Consider the following 26,331-nt stretch of genomic DNA (forward strand, 5'->3'; position numbering starts at 1 on the left):
AGTAACAGCCTTCATGTACAGTGTGAAACATTAGAAAGCTGTGTATTCATGAGCAAGTTGAAGAGACAAACTGAGGACATGTGAAGGTAGCTGGGTGTATTTGCCAAAATACCAGCATTGTCACAAATGGGAATGCTCTGCAGAGCACAGTTTAGGTTCCTGGCTTTTAGTACTTCTCTTTTCCTGTTGGAAATACTCTGAGCACAAGGATTTCATTTAATCTTGTAATTGGTAGTTGATTGACCATTCAGATTTAATAACTACGTATCATTTAAAGTGGTTTTTGTGTTCTCTTTCTACTGAGTTTCATTTAAACATTTTCTGTCTAGGTGTGACATTAACAGTAAAGCTTCATAACAAATAACTTTCCATATGGTTTACTTGGTTTTTAACCATATTTTTATGGTACATTGCATAATGTACTACATACTGGATAGGTTGAACTGCTTTGAAAGAATTTTTTATTAAAAAAAAAATCAAAATAACAAAACTGGCAGAAAGTCATAAATATGGCCATCAGCTGGAGATGAGATTATGAAAATTGCCAGCAAGGTTGCTGCACCAGAGAGATGAGACAGGAAGGAAGTGGCTGTGTGTGGTCAAGTGGGACCATCTTCATTTCTTGTGCTTACTGAATCGTGGGGAACTTCAAAGATAACCATTGGCTTTTATGTTTGCAAATAACCCAAGAAAAAACTTGAGGCAAGTCAGCATGATGTCAGATAAGTCATTATTTGAACAAGAAAACTTAAACTTGCTGTTTGTTGACTTTGCTTTTACTAAGTATTCATGAGCAGTGTTGTGTTCACACACATTTGTGTAAGAAACTGAGTCTGGGCAGCAGATTCAATATATTCAGGTACATAAATTAAAATGTAGAGGATCAAGGTTTATTTTGCTTGTGACTTGTCAGGTGTGGTTGAAGATCATGTGTTTGGTGTTTTTTGGCAGGCAGCTATTGCAGTAGTAACTAGCACTGCATAAATACAAGTATAATAAATCTTTTTCTCCCCCTCCTTTTTTATAGGTAATGTACAAGCGAATCCTGCAGCAAGCAGGTTTTATACAGTTTGCACAGCTTCAGTTCCTTGAAGCAAAAGAACTCTTCAGGTAATTGTGTGACAAGAAATTTAATAATTTACCTTCTTTAAATAAGGAGTTAGTGTTCTTGGTTTGAAAAACTTAGTTGCTTGAATGTTTTTTGATGTGAGTTCACTGTGATAAAATGGTTTTGTTGGGGTTAAGAACAGAATAGCATTGAAACAACTTTATAGCTGACGAGTTAATGCAACTGGTTCAGGTTTTTTTTTTGGGGATGCTAACATATAGTAGCATTAAGAGTTTGAGTGTTGTATGTATGGCAATTTTTTTAATTTATCCCATGAAGGTCAAGGCTTTATTATTGAGTCTGTGCTGTGATTTACAGCATGAATATTGCTTTGTTCCTTTTTCTTTTTTAATACTTTTAACTAAAGGTATAATTTACCTATTAGTTACAATTTAAAGATTATTGACAAAATTGCACTAATTTTTATGAGGATGCTGATATTGAATTTGCTTTAACACTTGTTCTGCTAGACCTTTTCCAGAAGACAGATTTGTTCTTGAAGTCTGTACTAACCTTGCCGATTTAGCCATTTCAGCAGTCACTTGTTTATAAATTGACCTTGATATTCCACTTTCATTCAGAAAATGCTGCTCGTTATCTTTATTCTACCTGATAATTTCATTTCTGCTAGCCATGTCTCTTTCTGTGATGTGGCACTCTCTGTAGTTAGTGAAATGCATGCTGACCACATAAAATACCTCTCCTTGTTATCTGCTGAAATTCACTTTAAATCAGTTTAGAGTCTATGGAATAGGATTAAGGTTAGATGATTTTCAGTATATCGTAAGCATATTTACAGTGTAGGAAAAAAGTTGTCCTTGGGTTTATGGAAATGCATTGAGGAAAGTAAAGCTTTGAGGAATGTTGCTACTTGTGAGAGACTTCACCATTTTTCCTCCTGCTCATAATGGGAGACACTGGGCTTGGATGAGCAGTATACACTGAGGGAAGATGAGGGAATGACAGGAAAGGCCTGAACAGCATTTAATGACAATTTGTTCTGGCCACAACCAGGTTTTTTTATCACCTAGTAATTTTTGTCATTTGTGAGCAACTTGCAGTCTTTCTCCACCCTTATGAACTTTCAGACACTTGTGTATCTGACCCCTGGGTTGTGTATCTGAAGCAGAAGTACAAGCTGTACATAGTTAAGACTATTTTAAGAACAGTGAAAAGAGAGAAATGTATCCTGTGGGGAGTTCTACCACCTTGTGGAAGGAGCCAAGATTTGTTACGCATCCTCCATCCCACTATCAGTCCATCTGACAAACAAGCTTTAATGAATAGGATTGTGGGAGCTCCTCTATGGAAACAAATGTGCTTCATGAGAAAATGTGCTGTCCAGCCACAAATTTTGTAGCTGAATCAGCATCCCAGGGTGTTCCCTTCCTCTAAAAGCTGCAACTCCAAAGCAGAACAATGGTTTGTGAATTGCTGGTGTCTGCTCAGGGAAGAAAGCCAGAATAAGTTTCTGTGCTTTTCTTCTGTCCAGCCATACATCAGCTAAGCAGAGTATTTTGGTGACTCTGAAAAAACTTGTTCTGGAATTCATGTTCCTTGATGTTTAGCCCTGGTGGGCACACCGAGCTAGAGTAATAGCTGGGTGTGCCCTAATACAGTCTCAATCAATCTTGTTCATTTTAAACTTACTGATGCTCAGAGGAAAAATGGGAGAGTGGCAGTCTCTGAAAGCACTTCCTCCCATCCCAGTGTGTTGCTCTGTAGATGTTTCAACCTTGTCTTAAAAATAACTTCAATCTTAATGTCAAAGGGAAATTCGGTACCTGAGAAAAGACAGATTTAAGCAGTGAAACAGGGTAGCAGCAGTACCTCAGAGTTCTTGGTGTGGTATGTGGGCCTGCTTCTGGCTAAATATGAGGTGAAATTATCTCACTACTTGGAAAATATCTGACAGTTACAGGTTAGCAAGGGGGAATTATATTGGACTAAAGGTCTTAATTTTCTTGCATTATTACCCATCTTGGATAACCTTGTCAAGAAACTGTTATATCTTATGCTTGAATTCATAGTTCTTAAAGACTGGAACTTCTAAGAGGAATAATTTGCCACGTTCCTTGTGGTTAATGCTGATGCTTCTGAATACTGAAGAAGGTTGACAAAAAGGAAGAAAGTGGTAGCTTTATTGAAACTCAAATAGTTCAACAAAAGGAGGATAATTTTCTTCAGCTAGATCCATTAACCTTAAAACTGAGCAAGAGGTAACAGTAGGGTTTCTTTGGTCTGAAAAAATCTGTTATTAGCAGTAACAAAATTGTGATTGTGTTATGTGGTTGTGATTTATACTCTTTCACATTGCTATCATTAGAGTTATACCAAACAGTGCTTTTTAGGAGGTCATTTGCTGAATTTTACATGCCTTACTGAGATGTTTGGCAGTTGTCACAGGGAAACCAGTTCTCTTCGGTGTTTACTGGTTAGATATTGCTTGCCTTCTGACACATTGGATACTGGAACTTTTCTAAACTTTGCTCTTTTTAACAAATAAAAATGTTAACTCTTTACACAGTATTTCTCACCTTGGAAAGCTTATAGAGAGACTTTAGGTATAGGTCTCTCCTACACTGAAGAGGTTAAAAAAATTGCTGGTACTTAACACCTGGAGAAATAAGAAGTAGGAATGATGTGGGATTTGCATCTTAAATGTGATTCAAGAATATAAGCTTCCAGTACAACCAGTTTAGGCAAAACAGCTAACACTGTTGGCTTCTTTGGCATCTCTGATATCTGTAGATATGGGGTTCTGAATTTAGACCTAAATTTCCTGAAAACTTGTAGATTCTGCCTGTTGCATTGTCTATATATATGGAGCCCAAAGAGAACTAAGGCAGAATTGCTCAAAGGGAAGTTGCCTCACAACACTGATGTCTCAACTTAGGAGTTTGTTTTCTACTGTGAGATAAGTTCCTGTATGTATTTTGCTGAGCCTGAGGTGCTAGAAGCTGAAGGCTCAGACATGTTTTTCAAAAGAGATGAGAACCTTTGTAGCTGCTCTAAAAGGGTCTTGTCCAGATGTGATGGAGAGATCCACAAGACATCCACAAATCCCAGGAGCCACAAGTCTTGAGTTGAATGTTAGCCATTTGTGCAGGTGGGGTCATTGTTTAGTATCTAGTATTTTTCTGAAGAAGCTTGTGGATGATGTGGTGCTTTTAGGAGGCTGCTTGATTGCTGCTTACCACTGCTGTGAGGGGAACAAAATTGTACAGCTGAGCTCGAGTTAGACCTACTGAGAAAACCACAGATGATTCAGAGCCCTGGCTTTAGGCTAGCCCAGGTTGAAAAGCTGATTCTCCTTTTGGAAACAGATTATCATTGAGGCCAGAATGTGTGAAGTCAGAGGTAAAGTAGCTGACTACTTCATCATCTAAGAAAACTTGGATGGTAAGATGAAAGGACTCAGAAGCTACTGTAGAAGTTAGAAAATGTTTTAAAACTTATTAAAAGTGGCATATTAAATACAGCATTTTTTAACTTCATCCATCTCAATGGTCATAGTCTCCAACTCAGTCTTAGGCCATCTCCAAATACTTGACTGCATAACCAGCAAGGGAACCAATGTTTGCATCTGAATTTCTCCAGATTTACTAAGACTCCTTGTTTCTGCACAAATTTTGAGCAGCCTGTGGATGTTATTCAAGTTACGGGTTAGCTTTTGTTCTAATACAAATCAGAGATGATTCATTTGGATTGGAGGGAGAAAAAAATCTCTTCTTTCTTCAAATAGGGTTAATTTTCTAGTGTGATGCATCTCGTATTTAATTTGGTGGTCCTCAGGACTTGAAATTTCAGAGTAGTTGCAGTAGCTAAAACTGTAGTTAGGTTACTGTATTAAGTTCATACTGAAAATTCAAATATTCTTGAAACCATCAGGTCATGACACTGACAGAACTTACTTGGTTATTCTGCCTCTTACCATAATGTAGATCTAAGAATTTCAAAGCCAAATCCCAGAAGAGGGATTAAAAGAAATTTGAACTGCAGAAATCTGTGAAGTAGACCTGAATGCTTTACCCTTGGTTAGAGGTAGGCCTTTCTGCTGTGGAGGTAGGTTTTAGGCAGTAGGATTTCTCCGTATGAATTGGGAAAACCTGCTGTTCAAACCTCTCTTCATGGGAAGGCTTCCCATTTTTGTCTGTTGTGGTTCTTTATTGGCTATGTTGCTACTCCTGTGCTTTGCAGTCACGAGGTTCTGGAGGAGAGGATGCTGCTTTTGAATTTGCTGTTGCTGCCGTCTCCCAGAATTTCCTTCTTCTGATATAGATTTTTGGAGCCAAGACTATATTAACTTGAAAGAAAAGTTCTAAATAGGGATTGTCATGGTGATGGTTCCTACTAGTTCATATTTCCTGGATTGTTTTGGAATTGTGTCTCTGGCAAGAAGTGAACGATGAAGGGTGTGCCCATAGTGAAGGGATGAGCCTGTTTATGATGATCTTTCATGCTTTATTGCCTGTAGAAATCTGCTGCTTTTCTACTTCTGCATTTTCATTTATTTCTTCCTGGAATTCATTCCAATCAAAGTTGTGAAGAGAAAGTCTTTGAGTTTGCTGATCACCAGATAGATAAAAATTATTTTTAAAAAATTATTTGCCACAAAATAACTAAACAGGGTTTCTTGTAGGGAAAGATTAATGTCAAGTTAATGTTGATTTTTTTTTTTTTTTTCAGTGACAGTATTTCCTGCATTTCAGGAACATTAATTTTTAAAAGTGAATTCTGAATAAAGACTTTGACAGTGAAATAAAATACTATAAAATATAAATTCTGATGTCTTGCTGTTCTTCTGAAGTAAGGCCTGGAAAGAGGGTTCACTCTAGCTGTGAAAATTAGGGATTATTTGCCATGTGTAAAAAAAAAAAATTACTCTGTCACAACATGCATTCTTTAAAAGCTTGAGGAATTTCAGTCTAGGCTGAAAGAAAAATGGTTTTTGTGGTGTATCTATGTTACAACTTGCTTCAGAATAAAAGTATAGGGTGTCCTTCACACCTGAAGTGGAAAAGCCACTCCAGAGGAGCCTCCATAGATGTGCACCCGAGGCCTCTGCCTGTACAACAGACTTATTGGTTAAATGGATGCATAATCAGTATCTGTGGTTTGTTTACAGAACCTCTGTAGGAAGAGAGCCAAATGAGGAATCTGGTGCATTTCAGGGCTGGGGAGATGTTTTCATTATCCAAGCACATGTTCTGAAAGCTTCAGTTTTGTACAGGAAGTTGCTGTTTTCTTCAGAATTATACTGACAGTCTTTTGTGGCTTGTCTGAAAGGGTTCACTTTCTCCATTTATATTTCTTTTTGCTGCCTTATGAAGACTAGCTCCCACAGTGTATGGATGAAGTCTAGGACAGTCCTAGGACTGCTATAGGGCTGTTCAGCTGATTTTTGTACATGCTAGAGAACAGCTGTGGAAGGTCAAAAGCAAAAGGCTGAAAGCTCTGAAAATTTGGAGACTGGCCAGTGTCTAGAGGAGTAAGAACAATGATAAACAAATAAATAAAGATATAGCAAAAAATACTCCAGAAACTGACTACGTGTTAGTGTCCTGACTCTAAGCATATGTGAGCACACATTTTTTTGTGCCTATGTATACTTTTTCTTTCTTTTTGCTTCATCTAGTTTGACACTGTAATTGCAGAAGCGGCCAGCTTGACGTCCGGGAGCTGATCTCTCTCTACCCCTTCCTGTTGCCTACTTCCTCTTCATTTATCCGGTCTCATCCCCCTCTGCATGAGTACGCGGACCTGAACCAGCTGACCCAAGGGGACCAGGAGAAGATGACAAAATGCAAACGATTCCTCATGAGTTATTTGAATGAAGTCCGCAGCACTGAGGTTGCAAATGGCTACAAGGAGGATATCGACACAGCTTTACTCAAGCTGTATGCAGAGGCAAATCATGAAAGCCTGCTGGATCTCCTAGTTTCAGAGAACTTCTGTCTTCTAACAGATAGTGCTGCTTGGCTGGAAAAACACAAAAAGTGAGTGGATTTTTTCATTATTGTGCCTTCTGGACCGGAGGAAAAATTGTCTTAGATGCTCTTGGCTTCTAGAACAATGTGTTTGAGTACTTGTAGTTTCTGTGCTTACACTTGTCCAAAAGACAACTCAGTCTGAATTAACATTGTTAGCATTTAAAAATATTGGTGAAAAGCTATTAATTGACAGTCTGAGGTAAAGGAAATGCATTCTGTCTTATCCTGGTAAATGAAACGCAGAGTTCTCCATGGAAGTTTCTGTATTCAGTACAAAAATAAAGAATTGGTACAAGCTTGGGGGGGGAAGTTAATTGTTTGCCCTTGTGATAATGGGGGAGTTGAATGGCTGCAGTAGTTGTACACAGAATGAAAAGATGCCTTAAAGCGTGCACTACCTTGGGTAAAAGCTATTAACCAGTTAGTGGCTTTGAAATTGTAGTTGCTTATTCAAGGAAGGAGCTCTTAGTTCTGAATTGCAAACTTTGTGTTCCACTGATTGACCAAAAAGAGGTTCCTTAAGATGACTGCAAATTACTTCAAACCAGAAATGCCAGCAGGCAGAGAATTGACTCTCATTAAGCAGGAAACATTAGGTAGTAAATGTGTAAAATACAAACTCCAGCCTTAGGTAGTTTGTCTATCTTGGTTTTCCTTTCTTTAGCTTTAAACTGTCTGGTGCAGTAGTAGCAGCTATAGTGGTGAGGCAGAGTCTTTCATTGTGGTTATATTTAGGGTAATTTCATTTATTTTAGGTGTTTTGTTAAAACCTTTCGGTAAGTGTGGTTTGCATGGCAAACTTTTGAATTGAATGAATGTTAGAACATTGTTCTGTGAGGACAGCCATTACAGAATTTGGCTGTATTTTTCTTAGAGTACACAAAGCCCACTCTGTAATAGCACCATACAAAGCTCTTCTTTGCCTGACTTGACTCCCTGCCACAGTAAAGAAAAAAGTTTCTGATAGTAAAACAGAGTTTTAAATAAACACATAATAAAATTTTATTTAATGACAGCTGATGAACTGTTGGAGGAATAGTTGCTTGGAGGTGGGTGTTAAGTCTGGACATAAAATTGACAGAATGGTGTGGGAAATATCTCTGATTGGGCACATACTTCGTGTAAGTTGGCTCTAGTCCCCAAGACAGGTTCTAGTTACAGGATTGATGGAGACACACTTTTAGGGCAGAACTTCTCTCCTTTGATTCATAAAAACAGCCTACAGAGACTTGTTCAAGTACAGACATGGCCATGTGCACGTCATTGTAAGCCATTATTTGTTGTACTGTGCTAATCGGTCCATAATGAAATTAGTGGGAAAGTTCTAGCAATTTTAATATTAATTTTCTCTTTCTTTACAGGTATTTTGCACTTGGTCTCCTGTATCACTACAATGGTCAGGATGCTGCAGCACTGCAGGTTAGAATAAAGCTTTTAGTATCATCTGTAAACCATTCCAAAATACTGTTTTAGCTCTGAGATAAAAAATCTGAGGTCTTAGTTTATCTGTTTGAAAAGTTGTGATGTGTATGTATATGTGTGTGTGTAGATGAGAAATATATTATAACTTGAAACTTATGTTAAGACTTCCTTGAATAAAATAATATGCTAAATGTGAAAAGTCTGAAGAGCTTACTGAAGTTGGCAGTTATTTAGATGCTTGTATCATATTTTTAAAGCAAAACTGTATATACCAGAACATATGTTTATACTCTTAAAAGATGGACAGAAGTGCTAAAATAATCAAGCACTCACTTTAAAAGATATTTATGGGACTCCAGGACCATGCCCTGTGCTGATTGATCTGTATACACACAGCAAAACAGCATTGTAACCTAATGGCAGACACTGACAGCAACTGAGAGTTTACTCCCTTATCTGGTGATGAAGAGTGAACACATTCTGCAAGATCTATGGGTTTTAGATGGATTAGTAATCCCTTTGGGGATCTTCCAACTGATGTCACTAATACTAGCAGTGGCCTGTACACTGCAGACTAAATAATTCTGTTGTTCTTGTCTGCAAAACTTCATCTAGAGAAATCAGTATATTCTTGATGAGTGCATAGTATGTGTCTCAGACCATATCCAGTATTTTAAGTTTGCCTTATTGTGTGGCTTGTTGAACACATTAATCACAGGAACCCCATCAGATGCATTCAGGTCAGTTATATAAATAGTAATAATGACCTGGACAGAAAACCAGTAAGGGCAACAAAAACAGTATGTACAAATGTCATGTGTAAGAAATCTTGGAAGAATCTTGATGCTGGAAAAAACAAGGTTTATTGCTAGGTGTTGTCAGCTAGGTGTGGCACATTTTAATTCCAATTATAATGTACATAAAAACAATATTACATGGTACTTGCAGTTCTTCAGTCAAAATGAAAGAAAAGCAGAAACCAGTTTTTCTTCCAAATTGCTTGTATAATTTGCTTTTAATCTTGCACACACAGAACACATGAAAAGTATACTATGCATTGGAGAAAAGGACTTTTGATAAAAGCTTTCTTTGTGATTAGTGTACCTCCTTTAGTCACTCTCACAATGAGAGCCCACATGATATGGGGTCTGAATTGGGTGAATATGGCAGGTGCAAAAGGGTGTGATGGCAAAAGCAAGTGACCAGCAATGTTCCTTGCAATTTGTGTTCCTGTCAACTCTTTCTAATTCCACAAGTCTTGTACTAAGTCTTTCAGTAGCTCACATAAATTTTGAGGTGGAAGAGCTAGTACATGTTTTAATCACTTTAATCTGTGTGTTTTCGTTGCAGTTATGGGTGAAAATAGTCGATGGAGATATTCAAGATTCTACACGTTCAGATCTCTATGAGTACATAGTAGACTTCCTTACATTCTGCTCAGACCAGGACCTAGTGTGGAAGTACTCTGAATGGATTCTACAAAAAAATGAAGAGGTTTGTGAGTGATACACTTTTCACAGAACATCAGTATTTCCCTGCAGTGGTGTTTGGCTTTCCCTTAATATTGGTTTTTCTTGCTAACTGATTGGACCTTTTGCAGCATACTTAATGCCAATCAAACTGTGATCAGCAGAAGAAAACTTGCAGGTTTCTCAATTCTTCCAAGGCCCTCTATTAGCAAGTGCTAGTGAAAATTGCCTCTTTTTATTCTGAAATCAAAGTTTAGGGTAGGAAAAATACAGCATGTCATCTTTTTTCTTCATATTGAGATATTCATTATTGAGATAATTTTCAAATCTTTAAATAAATAAATAAATCACCTGACAGGTTAGCTGTTGCTGCTGCTTCTTATTTTAAAAGGGATGGGTGGTATCTGTGTACACCAGGACATGGAATAAATAGCCCCCATTCAAGACGAAACTTCATTGCTAAAAGAATTAAATTAATCTGCCAAAATTAAAAGACAAAATAATTGTAACATCCATCAGCATGTGTGCTGTTAAGTGGGATGTTTGATGCTGTATCAGACAGTCTGTGCTGTTGGAACTTGTTGCTGCCTGATTTTTATTAATTTTAAGCTTAGTTTCTTTGCGCAGTGGGAGGTTTCTAAGCTTTTGGTTTGGTTTAATTACAAAAGTCTCTTGCTCCGTCTATGTCATCACATGTGAAGAGGTTTAGAACATTCTGGTCTCTCTGTTGTGCAAATCCATTTGATATTTTTTGTGGAAGTTGTGCCCAAGCCAAAGTTTATCGGCTGGACAATGTATAGTCTACAAATTGAGGTAGTGCAGATAGGAGTGAGAGAGACCACGATAAGCACAGAGTAATGTAATTCTCTGGTGTTGGGCAGGGTTTTGTTTATCTTCCTGAACAATGTATTAACAAATGCTATTCCTTTTTCATTTTAAATATTTATTTAATAAAATGGTTGCCATTGAGTTCCTAAATGCAATTAACTCTTTCTAGGTTGGTGTACAGATTTTCACTAAAAGACCTTTGGAAGAACAGGAGAAAAACAACATTAATCCAGATGATATAGTCAGTTGCCTTAACAAATATCCTAAAGCACGTGTCAAATATCTAGAACATCTAGTACTGGAAAGAAAAATAGAGGTGAGTTCTGTGAGAATGCTAAAAGTAGGCATAGGATTCAGAATGCAGATTATAATCAACAAGCCTGAAAATAGGCAATGTCTGGAAGAAATAAGCATTATATGAAGTCTTTCAAATGTACTCAGAGTAGGCTAGGAGTGTTTTTAAGATTAAAGTAGAAGGTGAGGAATGGATACCTTCATTATTTTGAATTTTTCAATGCTTGTGATAGCAAGACAGTTGCTTGTGTCCCCTCAGACTTAGGGGTTTTTTTACATATGGTTATTGCATAATTTTCTATTTCACTGATGGGGCTCAAACCTCCTTCTGGTAAGATCATGGGAAATGATCAACAAAAGGTTGAGCAGCTGCTGATCCTATTGCACTGTGGCAGCAATATATTAAAATTGCTAGTTCAGTGTTTTACAAGTGAGAATGTTTTATTCTGTCTTTCTGGAGAGATTTGAACAATTAGCAATCAAATTAAACCACGTACCCTTCACTAGAATTCCAAACCACTCTTGATGTTGAATGCCCAAAAGATGCATTCACAAGTCCTAAGTGACAGTGTATTACACCTTTGGGGGTTTTAGCTCAATACAAAAGCAGCCAAATGATGTATTTGGTTATGAGACATTTTAAGCACAGAAGTTCTTTAACCTGGAAATAAAGCAAGGAAATGAACAGTGAAAGAACTCTGCAGAACTGATGGTCAGTGCACTAATTCACGTTCTTCAAATACACATCAGATCAGTGATTTCCCCTTATTGGTATTGCAAGTGTGTTACACCATGACTGATGAAAGTATTAGTCTCTGATGTCGTGGATATTTCCCAACAAACTTTTTGAGTTAAACACAGCGCCTTGTAGAATATTTGTGAAAATATTTTACAGTTAGATCTATCTGCTGGTAAAGGCTGGGTTATAAATCAATTTGGTCTTTAAAAATTACTAGATTATTGTGAATGTTTTAGTGAGAACGTTTAAAACAGTCAAATCATTAGCTTGTTTTGATGAATATTTGATAGTGGATAACAAAAGAAAGCACTGTGCCTTCAGAGTGCTTTTCTACCTCTGGTGGCTTTGTCAGATTTTATTGCAGAAATAGAAAAGGTCAAAGAACATACCTGAATATGAGGGATCCCATATTTACAATGTAGTTTGTGAGGCTGCTCTGAAATAAGTTATCTATCTGTAGGGACAAAATACTTTGTGATTAATTCAAATTAAATAACTTAAACCACATTTCTATATAATTAAGTAAATATTCATCAGTGTTATGGCTGGGGACAAGAGATTGTCTTTGTAAACTGAGCTAACATTGTTCTATTCATCTGTAGAAAGAAAAGTACCATACTCATCTAGCTGTCTTGTACTTGGAGGCAATACTTCAGCTAAAATCTGTGACCACAGATAATTGTACAGAAACAACTGAGCTGCTGTTGAAACTTCGCAGTCTGCTTCAGAAATCTGATCTTTATCGAATTCGTTTTATTTTAGGTAGGTTGCATGTTGTCTGTTGTAAATGCTGTATGTCATTTCCAGCTGGACACAAAATAATAGTCCTTGCAAGGATAGAAAACTAAAAGATCTAGGGTTTCTATGTGTGTTTGTTTGATAGGCTGTATTTCTAACAGACACAGGTTAATTTAGAAATATCTGTTGGTGTTGTCCTTGGTTTCCATAGCTCCTGTGGTGTGTTTGCCACTGCACCAGAGACAGAATACCAGTTGGCCAGAATAAATATAATTTCCTTAATAGTCACCTTCTGTTTAATGATGAGCATGTAACTTGTAACAACCTTTTGCAAATGAAAGACCTACAAGTCTATTTATTTAGCAGCCTGTTTCTAGTGAATGGAAGTGAAACTTTGAGGAATCTAATTGCCAAGGACTTGTTTGTTATCCATAACCCTGAAACTCACTCTGGGGTTCATGTTAAATAAAAATATGAGCATCTTCTTAAGTGAGAAGTGTGACATACATATTACTGTTGGTATAAGGCAAACAACAGTTCAGCTAAATATTTTCCTTGGTCTGTGCTTATCTTGGTTAATTTTTAATGTTTTATCCACTGGAATGCAAACATACAGTGCAATTAAGCAAGCCAAGTGTTTAAATGAAATCCTCTCTGGTATGGAGGATTATGGCTGAAGAATGATGGAGTAGTGGATGAAAGGGAAGTGACTTGTTATTGAACTGAAAGATGTGAAATGATTTTTTGAAATTCAGTGGAAAAAAATCCAGTGTATGTGGAAATCAAAATAGCTGAGTAGCGACTAAAATGATTTACCAATGCTTAATGTTTCCTTGCCTTTCCAGGCAGCAAAATGTTATATGATGTATAATGTATAAGTCACTGAGGCACAGTCATTGAAACTCTTGTTCTTTTTCATCTTTTAGTTAGTTTTTAAGCAAATTCTTCAGGGCAAGAGTTACAAAATGGATTACTCTCTTGAAATCCACGTACTCCAAAATAAAGGATTTCTTACCTGACAATTCTTATGTTACATAAAAGTGAGATCAGTGCAAGCTAGTGTGTTCCTCCCTGATAACCAAAACATTTTGGTGAGAAAAACATGGTATTTCCATGCATTTTACATAGGCCTATGCTAAATCATTATCACCTTTACAATAATTAGATGATTTTCTACTTAATTTTGAAATGTCAGATTAACTTGCCACTTTATCTGCCTGTTGCTGACACTTAAACTTTAAACTGGATTAAGTGTTTGTAGTGCCCTTTTCTTAAAGGGATGTACTATTTGATTTTTATTGTCTTTTATGGAGTTTATTCTGTGACCTCCTATATTGGGAGAAGCAGAGATTAAAAATATTGCAGCTTTGTCTTACAGCTCATTATACATGGTAGCAGTGTCTGCTAGAATTTAAAAGGTGTCAGTGACACTGGTTCATGATCTATTATTTAGTAATTTCTTTGTCCCATATTTTGTGGTGCTCTCATTTTATGTGTTTCATACATCTGGGCATCCCTGTACTTACAAGCATCTGTCTTCTCTACAGTTGCACTGACTGGGAGAGGGAGCAGTTGTCTACTCCACTGAGCAAATATTGCCTTGTTTCTCATTTAACAGAAAAAATCCAGGGCACAGACCTTCACATGGAAAGTGCAATTTTATATGGGAAATTAGAAGAACATGAGAAGGCTTTGCATATCCTTGTCCATGAGTTGAAGGACTTCCGTGCTGCTGAAGAATACTGTATATGGAACTCTGAGAAGAGAGATGTGCAGTACAGACAGAGGCTTTTCCATATGCTGCTGTCAGTGTATTTAACTCCAGGCACTTCAGATTGTGCACTCGTCATGGCTGCTGTGGATCTCTTGAACAACCATGCTGCAGAATTTGATGCAGGTCTAGTTTTGCAGGTGGTGCCTGACAGCTGGTCAGTGCAGCTCCTCTCCACCTTCCTGGCTGGAGCAGTGAGACAAAGCATTCACACAAAAAGAATGACTCAGGTGGCACTTGGGTTAGCACAAGCTGAAAACTTAGTCTACAAGCACGAGAAGGTAGGTTACTGGGGTGTTTTAAAATAAAAGCACTTTGAAGCTTTACAGTGAAGTCCTTTGATATACAGTCATCAAAAGAAGTTTGAAGAATTAGTACAAAAGTTGTCTTCATGTCTTTGGCATTTATTAGGGTTTTTTTGCCATGACTACTAGATTCAAAATTAATTGTATGTTTTGTCTGTAAAACAAAAGGGAAAGTGGGGGCCTTGAAATAAGAATAACCTTGGTGAGCTTCTGGGCTGAATATGAAGTGAATCTGGGATTTGCAGATTAACAAAGTTCTTGCAGAAACTTTAATAAATGTGAGTTAGCATTTTGTTCACTAGGAGGGAGTGTCAGAATTTCCAATTCAGTTTTTTTACAATGTCACCTGTCAAAATTTGTTAAAAGAAATTATCCAGCACTTAGTATTAACTGAAGCTTGTTAGTAGATTTTGTTAATGGTAAATTCAGTTGTGAAGCTGTCTTCTATTCCTAGGTAGGGCAACGTTGCTTAGAGTTCACAGCAGATTCTTAAAATTGTTTTTGTTTTATCTATTTGGTACAGTGGCAATTATGTTCCATCATTTCCCTTCCTTTCTGGTTAGATTCACATTTGGATTTTTTTCCCCCTTTCTTTAGGTTAAACAAAAAGGATCCCCGATTCTTCTTTCAGACAAGAAGGTGTGTCAGGTGTGCCAAAATCCTTTCTGCGAGCCCGTGTTTGTAAGATACCCGAATGGGAGCATGGCCCACACACACTGTGCTGCAAACAGACATCTCAATTCCAATGTGACTCATCACTCTCCCAGCTCCAGCAATCAGACTTGAAATATTCCCACAGTTCCCATGACTTATACCCCATTGAAAGTGGTCTGGAAAGACAAAAGTGCAGCTACTTTAAGTATAAATCAAGAAGGACAGCTAGTTTTTGGGTTAATGGGAAGACTTCCAGTAAATATGAAATACTGCTACTTACCCTTTTGATTTCTAATGAATGTAGATAGAAAAGAAAATTCACTACCAGACATGGAGAGGTGCAAATATGGGCTCTTCTGTGAATAGGAATAAACACTTAAGAGAAGAAGAGCCTTTTCTTCACAGTGAGGATGAATGTTACAGAGTGAAGGCAAACAGTTATTTTAAGAATTGTCACTTTGCACTGACTGTGGTGTTGGTAAATTTGTGGAGGGGAAGATAGCATCTATTAGAGTTGGAATTCTTGAAGAGTGATGGGACAAGATCAGCATCGTGCAGCTTGCTATGAAGACAGAAACGTGCATCGATTATAGTGTTTGCTGCAGCATGTCTTCTTTTGGGCTGGATTCTCTTCCCCAAGATCACATTATAAACTTCATTTTTTTTGCTCTACAAAATGTTGGCTTTTGATGCACTTTTTAGTACTTCCCTCCCATCCACCTGCTATATGAAATTTAAATGTAAGCACTGCTCTGTTAGGTTTCTGCTCCTGCAGTTACTGTAACATACTGAGTGGAAACCAATAGCCTCAAACACACAGGTGAGCTTGGAAGAAAAAAAAAAAAGAAAGATTGGTCAGACTGTAGTCACTTTTATATGGGGGAAGAGATCCTAACTTTAATATTGATTTATTTATTAATATGCAAATATGCTGTACATACAGTTGAATAAATTGATCTTATCATTCTAGCATTTCTTTGGAGGATTAAGATGTAGCTGATACATAAGTGTACAGATTATGTGCTAAGTGCTATAACATAGGCAGGTTGGAACTCCACAAAAATAAGTTTTAGTGCTTATGGATGACTTTGTGCAATCAAAACTACAGAAGGAAGGTATAAAATTGTAAGAAATCTACAAAAATGCACTACAGGGATACTGGATTTGTTACAGTCTGCTAAATACTCTGTAAACTAAAGTTTTTCAAATAACACAAACCCCTTACTTAACTGCCCTCATATGTGTTCACATTGCTATTTAACTATTTTAAAACAGTTAATTTAAAAGATGCAGCTTCCCCCAAGAGAGGTTAAAAAAATGACAACTTTAAATAAAAGTTAAGTATTGCAAAGTGAAAGCATTTCTTTTAATTCTGTAAAGCTCTAATACATACCAGGCTTACTGACCAGCATGAAGTTGAGTTAGTACCGCTGTTCCCCATTTCAGAATTCCAAATCAGTGGAGGCTTTCAGCAGAATAGAGTGTCTGCATCGTCCTTTCCAGATTCACAGAATAAGCTGAGTTGGAAGGGATGCATCAGGATCATTGAGTCCAGCTCCTGGCCCCACACAGGACACCCCAAGAATCACACCATGGGCCTCAATGTTGTCCATGTGCAGCCTCCTTGTATGGAAAGGCTGGCTTAGAAAGCTGCCTTCTAAGTGCAGTGCTGCTTCCAAGGAGGGGCAACCAGACCTCATCCAGGGGAAAAAGAAATCCATCTCTTCTTCACAGAAACATACAATGGTTTGGGATGAAAGGGATCTATTCCAACCCCCCCCGCCATAGGCAGGGACACCTTCCACTAGACCAGGTTCTTCAAAGCCTCATCCAACCTGGTCTTGAACACTTCCAGGGATGGGGTGTCCACAACTTCCCTGAGCAACCTGTGCCTGTGCCTCACCACCCTCTCAGTAAAGAATTTCTTCCTGATAGCTGATCTAAGCCTGCCCTCCTTCAGCTTAATGCCATTCCCCTTTGCCCTATCACTGCATGCATTTGTACAAAGTCCCTCTCCAGCTCCCTTGCTGGCTCTCTTCAGGTTCTGGAAGGTGCTGTAAGGTCTTCCCAGAGCCTTCTCTCCAGGCTGAACAGCCCCAGCTCTCTCAGCCTCTCTTCATAGGAGAGGTGCTCCAGCCCTGTGATCATCATTGTGGCCTTACTCTCAACTCGTTCCAACAGCTCAACATCCTTCTTGTATTGTGGGTCGCAGAGCTGTACTCAAGGTGGGGGAGTACTTTGCTTTAAAGCAAAAGACCTTTGCATCTTTCTTCTTCCTGATTTTGAAATTAGGAAAGTATAACTGTTGTGTTGAATTTTATTTCTTTTTAAAAGCCTGACTAAGGAATTTTGTAGTGCTTTGTACTAAGACGTGTAAGCCAAGTTTAGTGAGAGGCACTTAGAAAGAAGTCAAGCGTGGGCATTTCTGACTCAATTCTGGCATGAGGGATTCTGCTCTGACACTGGTATAAGCAGATTCACTGTCTTGTAGTCATGGGTTTTGAACATTGTGTATACAACTGACAGTGATGATGTAGAAAAATCTGTAGTCCCTTGTCCTCAAAATACTTGCTGATAAGAGTGGAAGTAATTTTTAAAAAGACCCTATAAACCTTTTGTGTACACTAGCTTGCATTTCATAAGAAATACTTTCTTTTGCTGCCAGCATCCTCAGTATTCTCTTTTTTTTTCTATTTAGTAAGGAGGTACTAAAACAAAGACCCCTCTCCATGATTTAGAGTAATTCTAGCCACTTAGTAGTGTTGAACTACTGCTGCAATGGAATAAAGATCATATCATTCCAGACCTCAGGAAAGTTCTCAGTTGCTATTGCATGAAAAGATACGTCCATAAAAGATTAAGCAATTCCTTATTAATAGTCAATATCTTTTTGCAGATATGTACTTTGGCTAAAATGCAGCAAAACCAATAATTGTATGTATAGAACAAATACAGAAATCAGAATAATGCAAGGTAGCATTTTTGCTACCAAAAGTGTGATTAATATTTAAGTTGGGGGCATCTAGTTATTTTAAGCCCAGTCCCCCCAAAGCATGGACTGGAAAAAATGATATTGTATTCATATGTTGCTTTGTTAAGTTTTATACTAGAACTCATTTGAATAATTAATATGGAAATCCCATGGTAATTAAAGGCAAAAGCAAAGGAAACCAGTGTGAGGCTGAGGCAGAGCAAGAGCTCAGCAGGGAGGTGGCAGGTGGACAATGCTCTTCCTGTGTGTGTCCAGTACATGAGCAACTGGGATAATTCTCAACCAGAGGAGATGTTGGCCCACATCAGAGTGGTTGTGTGGTGTTCTGTGCTTTGTCACCAGGAAATTTATGAAAGGTCTGCATTCAGATTTCCTTAGGTGGGACAACTGAACACCCCTTGGGTCAGAGAGCTTCATTCTGGGGAACCTGAGCTCATTCCTTCTTTTGTTTTGGCACTGTCAGTTTGATCATTCTTGGTTTATGTACCTGCAATCCTGGGCCAGCATTGCTACTGGGGTAAGTTCTGGTATGGCTGCAGCAGCACGGAGGGAATGAACAGGGAACGAACCAGATTTGGTTATTAATTGCATGACTGCATTTGTGAAGGAGGAGAGGCAGGAAAGAGGAATATTTCTTTGAGCATTCTTCTAGTTTGGAAATTAAATACTTTCTGGAAGTTTAAGCTTGATGTGATCCTTTTATCTCCATTTAGGGAATGTGGTGTCTTAGACCTGCCCTTGGAGACTGGAGATTCTGCCAGAATGTTTCTCCTTAATTTAGCTGTTGCTAAATTATTTGCAATTCATCTCTCTCACTTTTTCCAATGAGTCTCCTCCAGCTTTGTATGTGTGAAAACCAAAACAGAAGTGCAGATTATTTTTTAATGTGACACCATGTCTGTGATTCGGGACATAATAAGTGAGATTGGTCTCTTACACTGATGTCTCTGCAGATACCAAGACACATTTGTCTAACATGTAGCCTCCAGTCATTGAAATACTGCAGCTCTGACTTTTTTTTTTAGTAATCCACTGCTACAGATGATGGTACATACAAAAAGCACTTGTTGAACCTTCTTCTGCACTTTCATATCTCCACGCTTCCTCACATAAAAATTCCCTATGACATGTGTACATCATCATATGCAGGTTTTGCCTCTTTCAATCAAAAAGAGGAAAAACCCTAATAAAAAAATTGCTCAGAATCTGGCACTCAGCTCAAAATAAGATTCATGGCTGTATATTGATGAGAAAGGATTCGGCTACATCTTCCTGTTTTTTATTTAAACGGATAAGTTGTCACATTGAGATCAATATTCTTGTAATATTGTCTAAGCCAGGGGGAAATAAGCATCTGGGATTTGTTACACAGAGCACAGGTACCACAGGTACCTATGAACTGACTTCTTCAGGCAGCCTGTACTGAGGGGGCTCAGGTGTGCACAAGATTCCAGCGTACAATGAGAACTTATCTCTTTGTTCCCTTGTTCCCAATCTCCAGAAAATTTCCAGCCCTTGTTACCTGATTAATGTCACTCTTCTAGCACTTAACTGACATGGGTACAAATCTTGAGAGGTCTGAGGGACTCAGGAGCACATCTGTTTTCAGTAAAATGTTGCTTTATTACTCAGCCACAGGAAGCCCTACTAATGTGAGCTGTGGAAAGGTGGTGGTAGGGATGGAGTATGTGTATGTTTTCTGAGAACTTTATTACATGTTTAAACACACAAGCATTATCCTGACTGCTGAGTCTTTATAACAACATCTGTTCTTCACAGGACTCCTATCCTGAATGACATTAAAAATACTTTGTTTTATACAGTTTTATCAAGAAGGAATTTTTTATTTTATAACTCTTCCCGGTTTGCTGCAGTCTTATTCAGCGTGGCTCTAAGTGTTTTATTAACATCCTGCTGTTCATAACAGGCAGCAACTAATACGTTTTCATTGTGAGCTCTCTTCCTATTGCCTGTATTTGCTAATTAATTTTTGCTGTACAACACTTTGGGGCTTATGCCTTGTGAACACTGGTAATTAAATGTGCTGCTACTTTTTAAGGGAAAAGAAGAAAAGTTAATAACGTTCTGTAATGTATGATTGATTTCAAAACTGAAGTTCCCCTGCAGTAAATTTGTTCAGATGGAAGTCTGTAGTGTTAAGGCTTTTGGACTTAGTGGTTATATTGGTGAACATACACAGCAGTATGTGGAATGTACAAATGTATAAATATATTGATTTTTAATAAAAAAAAGTCTTTTAATTACATTTGTCATGGATTCATAGATAAATAAACCCTGGAATGTGAATGTCCAAGTGAAGGGAAAATATTATCTACTGATAAATAGAGGATTCATCAGGGTGACTGACAGAGTCCGATCCCTGACATGTGGAAGTGAGGCTGGTGCTTACATACCCTGCAGAAGGCAGCAGTGTTCCTTATCTTCCTCCTCACCACTCAGGACTGATGGCTTTGGCTTCAGGGCTAAAGGACCAAGTGCTCCCCTGTTCCAGCAAGAGGGGCAGGAGCCACCACAGTGGCACTGTAGGACCAGCTGGTAAGGAAACCCCAGGAAAGGAAGGGTGGTAAGGGCTGGTAAAGAGTCTGTGGTAAGCCAAGGAAACCCGTGTGATCTCCAAGGGGAGGGAGAGAGGAATGCAAAGGAGAAGTGCTAAAGGAGTGTTTAGGACGTGCAGGTGTGACCTAATTCAGCTGCTCTCCAGCCCCACTCTGCCAGGCAGTGCAGGCACTGGCAGTGCTGCAGGCATCTCCTGGATGCTGAGGACAGGTTGTGTGCACAGCATAACTGGGGATCCAGAGGGGCAAAAATCCAACACAGTGGAAGCTACAGCAAAGGGCTCTTGTTGTGAAGTTCAGGTCTGTGGTCACTTGACAAGGTTTCTACAGCCTATGAGGTGAAGTTTGTTCCTTTGGCTGAAGTGAAGGCTGTGGGAACATTGGTGGGTCCTCAGGATGCTCTTACAGAGGGTGTTTGGGATGCAGATGCTTAGTGCAGCATGATGCTGAAAGGAATGAAAAACTAATGCTACAAGCATGACTTTATTAGTTCAGCCAGCAGGAAGTACACCCCGGAGAGGCCTGGTTTGCTTTTCCCTATCTTCCATCCATCCATCCATCCATCCATCCATCCATCCATCCATCCATCCATCCATCCATCCATCCATCGAAAGGTAATGCAGAAAGCATTAAAAAAAGCCCAAAACCCAGTTGTGACTCCAGCACAGTGGGATTTCAGCTAGTTTTGCCTCTAGACAGTGGTTAGAAGATGGTCTATGCAAATCATCCAGATGGCAACTCCTTCCAAGACAAGTAATCAATAGACTATAGCCGAGTTTAGGCAGAAATGAGTCCCAAAGGTCCAGTTCACTGCAACAACTGCAGCTGCAGGACAGCATAGGGTCAAAGAGGCCAGGGCTGCCAGCAGAAAGCTGATGGCTGAACACATGGCAGGTTTTCAGTAGATAACAAGGCTGATTATAGTGCCTAAAATCCAATAGCAGTCATGAACATCATTACCAGTGCTTATAATTGCCAATAACCCCCTGAAGATATTGTCCCAAAACCACCTTGTCAACATGGTATTTGCATTGAACAGGGTCTGACCATCCCAATGCATGTTAAAATCCTAGAAAAATCTAGGCTGGCTGGGTTCTTCAGAGATGGTGTTGTCCAAGCCCAACTTGATGCAGGGTCACCCTGTGTCAGGTTACTTGTCTTGTTTTAGACCAGTGCTGACAAGCTTGAAACCAAATTGGGAAGGGTTTGAGTGTCTTCTTGTCATGTGTTAAACATCCAAAATACTCTCTGGTAAAGAAAGGTAAAAGGCTAAAAGGTACATTTGTCTTGAATAAATCGTTCAGTTTGTTTTGTGGTTTGGGTTTTTGTTGTTTCAGTTTTTATTTTTTTTTTAAATATTACAGAAAGACTAAATAAACAGGGCATTTCTAAAAATTAGCAAGTTACTGGTGACAGATTCAAGATTATGCACTTGGTGCCTCTCTAACCTGGAGAAGTATATTCAAATAAAATGCAAGTTCTTGATATCTGTTTGAAGGTCACAGACAGCATGCAAAGATGTTTCAATCCCTTTAGTCCCTCTAACATACAAGGTTACTCTGCAGTGCCATGCCAGAAAGCTCCCAGAGTGTGACAGAAGTAGGGGTTTTTCTACTTGAATCACAAGCAGTTGAAGATGGGGAGGGAGGAGTACAGGATGGATTTGTATCTGCTTTTCTAAAAGATGTCATTCACTGGGGATTTATATTTGCGAAGCGAAAGGAGGTTTTCATTTCTGTACTTTTTTGATCCATCTTTAGGTTTTAACTTGTCATATCTCATTTCAAAGCATCTCTATGGCCTTTTGTGACATGCTGATTTGTCAAGCAGAAGTTTTAGTGCTCCTGCTTCAAAACCTTCCTGAAATCTCTTGTTCTGGATAGCAGCCACTCAGTACATCCCCTCAGATACTCCAGTCAGTGTCAGCAGTACCTCTCCTCACAGTTGCTCACTCTGTAACGTGAATGGCCATACAACTGTGCTGGTGTCATGGTTTAACCCCAGCCAGCAGCCAAGCCCCACACAGCCCCGTGTAAGCCCTGCTCACTAATAACAAAAACATCTCTATATTAACCCTGTGTTCAGCACAAATCCAAAACACAGCCCCATGCCAGCCACTGTGAAGAAAATTAACTCTATCCCATCCAAAACCAGCATGGATGGTCAAAACTAAAAACTACAAACCAAAGAAATCTCAGTCCCAGAGGAGAGAGGAGTCTCTTGTTAAGCTGCTGTTAATTATCAATGCCTCAATACCCTACACTTTTGGTTTTCCTATCTGCCTGATATCAAATCACAATAGTGTGTAGTGTTTCATACAAATAATCACTTGTGCTGATAACTTTCCTCCCTGTGGAAGGAAAAAGGGGAAGATTTTCTTAATTGAAGCCATGTCATGACAAACTTTGAAGGCAGCCAGAAAGACAACAGGGCCTTTTTTTCAACACAAGTGCCCTTAAAAGTACCAAGAGGGCTCTGAATGCAAAAGCCGGGCCTCATGAAATCGTGAGCTAGAACAATTTTAAAGTGGAAAAAGCTCAGGAGTTGAGTAGGGAGAAAGTTTTATAGGTTTGCAAGCAAATTCCCCACCTTGTGTCTTGTCAAGTCAGGTTTTGACTTCTGTCAAAGCAGAACAAACTTCAGTGACCTCCTAAGTTGCAGAGCTCAGTCCACTCACCTGCTTCTCACCCCCTTGGGAATGAACCATGCTCCTCCAGCTCTCAGGGGCTGCCAGTCTGCTCTGTCCCCAGGCTTCTGTTGGTCCCTGGCCACCTTCCCTTACTTGGCCACACCTTGTTCTTCTATGTCTTCCTGGCTGCAGAGCTCTGTGGCTTTTGGACCAGTGCAGGCTGGGCCCTGCCTCAGGGGCTCCCTTGCCTGGGTTTGATGACTTTTTCCCTCATCTTCTATCAACTTCATGCAGTTTGACATTAAACTTTAGTAAAATGCTAGAAGATAAAAATGAAGTAAAACTAAACAGAGATTCCTGACTTCATTAAACAATGTTGCATTAAATAAAAGCAAAGCTGTGCTCTAACACAACAATTCATGGTCTCTTTACTTGGTAGCAATATCTTTTTGTGTTGAAATGCTTTCATACACCCACTACTTTAATGAAGTCTCTATGGTGAAACGTTTTCTTTAACAGTTTTACTAAGGAAGCAATATCTAATGCATCGACTTAGTGTTTTAATACCAAAAGGAGTCTGAAGGCATTTGTAAGCAGTCCTGTCACATTCTGTCCAGCTCTGCAGAGATCTGAGGAAGCCAAGGATACAGCCCTGCTGCCTGTTGACTTGCATCATGCAATAAATAGCAAGTATCTCTGTTGGGGGTAAGCTGGGGGACGTGGAGGAAAATATAAGCCCTATCCATATTTATCCATCATGTCTTATCTAGATACTTGAGTGCTGTATAACCCAGCACCTAAGTGTAGTGTGCTACCTGCAGCATCGGGTCAGACCCATCCCAGAAAACTCATAAAATGCCTAGTTCTGGTAGTCCCAGCAATGAAAATCATAGAAAACCTAGCAGCTTTGATATGCTTATTTTATGCATCATTACCTGCCGTAGTTTTACACAACTGTCCTCCTGCTGTCAGAGCACTGGGAATGCTCTGACGTACAAAGAGCTTTTTTCCTGTTCTTTGTAACATTTAAGGGGAAGAAAGCTGTACCCAGGTAGAAAATGACCTCATTTCTCCTGGAATATTGTCATGCCTTACTTGTGAAGTGACAGTGGTGGTTCTCAAACTGTGCTCTTGCTGACTGTACTTTCCAGCAGGTGATATAACCACAATGTAAAGAAAGCAGGCAGCACCAGAACATGTGTGTTCTCACCATTGTAACCCGTCCTTGCCAGTATAGCCAGTCCTCTCCAGTATAGCCAGTCCTCTCCAGTATAACTCTGCTCCCTGCAGATGCCCCATGTTGTGGAGAGAGAGAAGCAGCTCCAGCACTGTGGAACACAAAAGTCAGAGGCAAGTGTACCACATGTTCAGCTGTGCAGCAAAACCTGCTGGTCCCAAGGCTGTCCTTCACTTGGCCTTTTCGATAGAGACTTTCTTTGAGCCAGGCCCAGCAGCAGGTGGGAGGCTGGGCACCCAAGAGGAGACCTGTTCAGTACCTACACTGCTCTTCCTAAAGCGCAGCGACAAAGAGATGCATCAAAGAGGGGTACCAGCTTCAGTCCCACACACCCTACAGCAGAACAATAACAATATTATATAAAAGAGAGAAAGATTGACTCACAGCATTCAGCCAACTTGGTGATGCCCCAGACAACCACTCTCGCACTTGAGCTGTTTCTTCCATCAATTTACCCAACCTGGCCTCAGGAGCAACATGTGCTGGTGGCACCAGTGAAGGTCACCAAACAAAAATCCACACAATAAAAAACACTGGCAGCTTTATCTTTCATGGCATAAGGAGGTAAATACTATGCAGAGGTGATGTTTATTCAGGTCATGATTGTCACTCTATGTGGATTCTTACCAGAAAATTTTAAAACCTGAGTATGTGCCCCAAAAGATGAGTACATTTCTCCTCTCATGTAATCATGGAGAATAAATTTCCAGCCTTAGCTGGAAAACAGCTCTAACACTGTGGAATTATGCTACCAAGAAGCACCTCTTCTTCCTCCCTGCTCCTTGCCCTAGTCACTTTTGGGACATTTCTATTCCATTTGCTGTCTTCCAGTACCATATATTAAAGTGTGTGGTCCATAATAATGCAAGTTCCATTCTTGCACAGCCAACACATAAAGCTGATTAATTCACTCTTTCTTAAATTATGCACACTGCATCAATATATCTAGTGTTTCACCCCTTAAATAGTGTTTAAATAAAGGTCACATTACATTCTCCCATCAATAGTACTTTGGAAACTCTGAAAAAAACCCTATGCCCACAGAAAATGTCAGGGGTCTTGTCCAAGTGCCCTGAGCTTACAAGCTCGAGTTTAAAAACAAATTTGTACCTGAACAGTGTCAGTGCTTTAAGTAGTTACATTTATTATTTAAGGTTTAGCACAATTCAGGTTGTTTTTTTACAGAGAGAATGCAGGAGAACAGCCACAATGGAACAAGAGAAATAAAAGAAAAGGCAGAGGACAAATAAGATTCCCTCAGTGCCCACTCAGCTTTTAGGACTCCCTTCCTGGCTGGTGGCACCCACATCTGCCACTGGGGCATTGAGAATGGTGGTCCTAAGAGCCAAGTGAAATCTCTTCCCTTTTTGTCTCCTCTCTTCCCCTTGGCTCATCCCACGTGCAAGTCTTGGGCTGTACTCTCAAACACAGTGGTCCTCTTGTCACTCTGACCTCTCTGTGCTGGTGGCTGGGAAGGGACAGGGACTGTACCTGTCTCATGACATTTTTTTGTACAACCATAGTGTCACTAGCTCAGTGAAATGGCAGTTATACCAAACAGATTCAATAGAAAGGT

General features: G+C 39.2%; 1 protein-coding gene across 1 annotated transcript in view; it reads left to right on the plus strand.

Annotated features, from left to right (window-relative positions):
* The window catches only part of TGFBRAP1 (transforming growth factor beta receptor associated protein 1), a 37,470-nt gene extending 16,893 nt beyond the window's left edge, over positions 1 to 20,577 (plus strand). The window contains exons 5-12 of the mRNA XM_069005283.1: positions 1,028 to 1,110; positions 6,766 to 7,107; positions 8,463 to 8,520; positions 9,874 to 10,017; positions 10,990 to 11,136; positions 12,456 to 12,615; positions 14,210 to 14,643; positions 15,265 to 20,577. Of these exons, the coding sequence (XP_068861384.1) occupies positions 1,028 to 1,110; positions 6,766 to 7,107; positions 8,463 to 8,520; positions 9,874 to 10,017; positions 10,990 to 11,136; positions 12,456 to 12,615; positions 14,210 to 14,643; positions 15,265 to 15,453 (1,557 nt within the window). The 3' untranslated portion in view covers positions 15,454 to 20,577. The remainder of the gene's footprint in view (positions 1 to 1,027; positions 1,111 to 6,765; positions 7,108 to 8,462; positions 8,521 to 9,873; positions 10,018 to 10,989; positions 11,137 to 12,455; positions 12,616 to 14,209; positions 14,644 to 15,264) is intronic.
* Positions 20,578 to 26,331: the final 5,754 nt, after the last annotated feature.

Source organism: Aphelocoma coerulescens, chromosome 1, assembly GCF_041296385.1.
Source record: "Aphelocoma coerulescens isolate FSJ_1873_10779 chromosome 1, UR_Acoe_1.0, whole genome shotgun sequence".
NCBI lineage: Eukaryota > Metazoa > Chordata > Aves > Passeriformes > Corvidae > Aphelocoma > Aphelocoma coerulescens.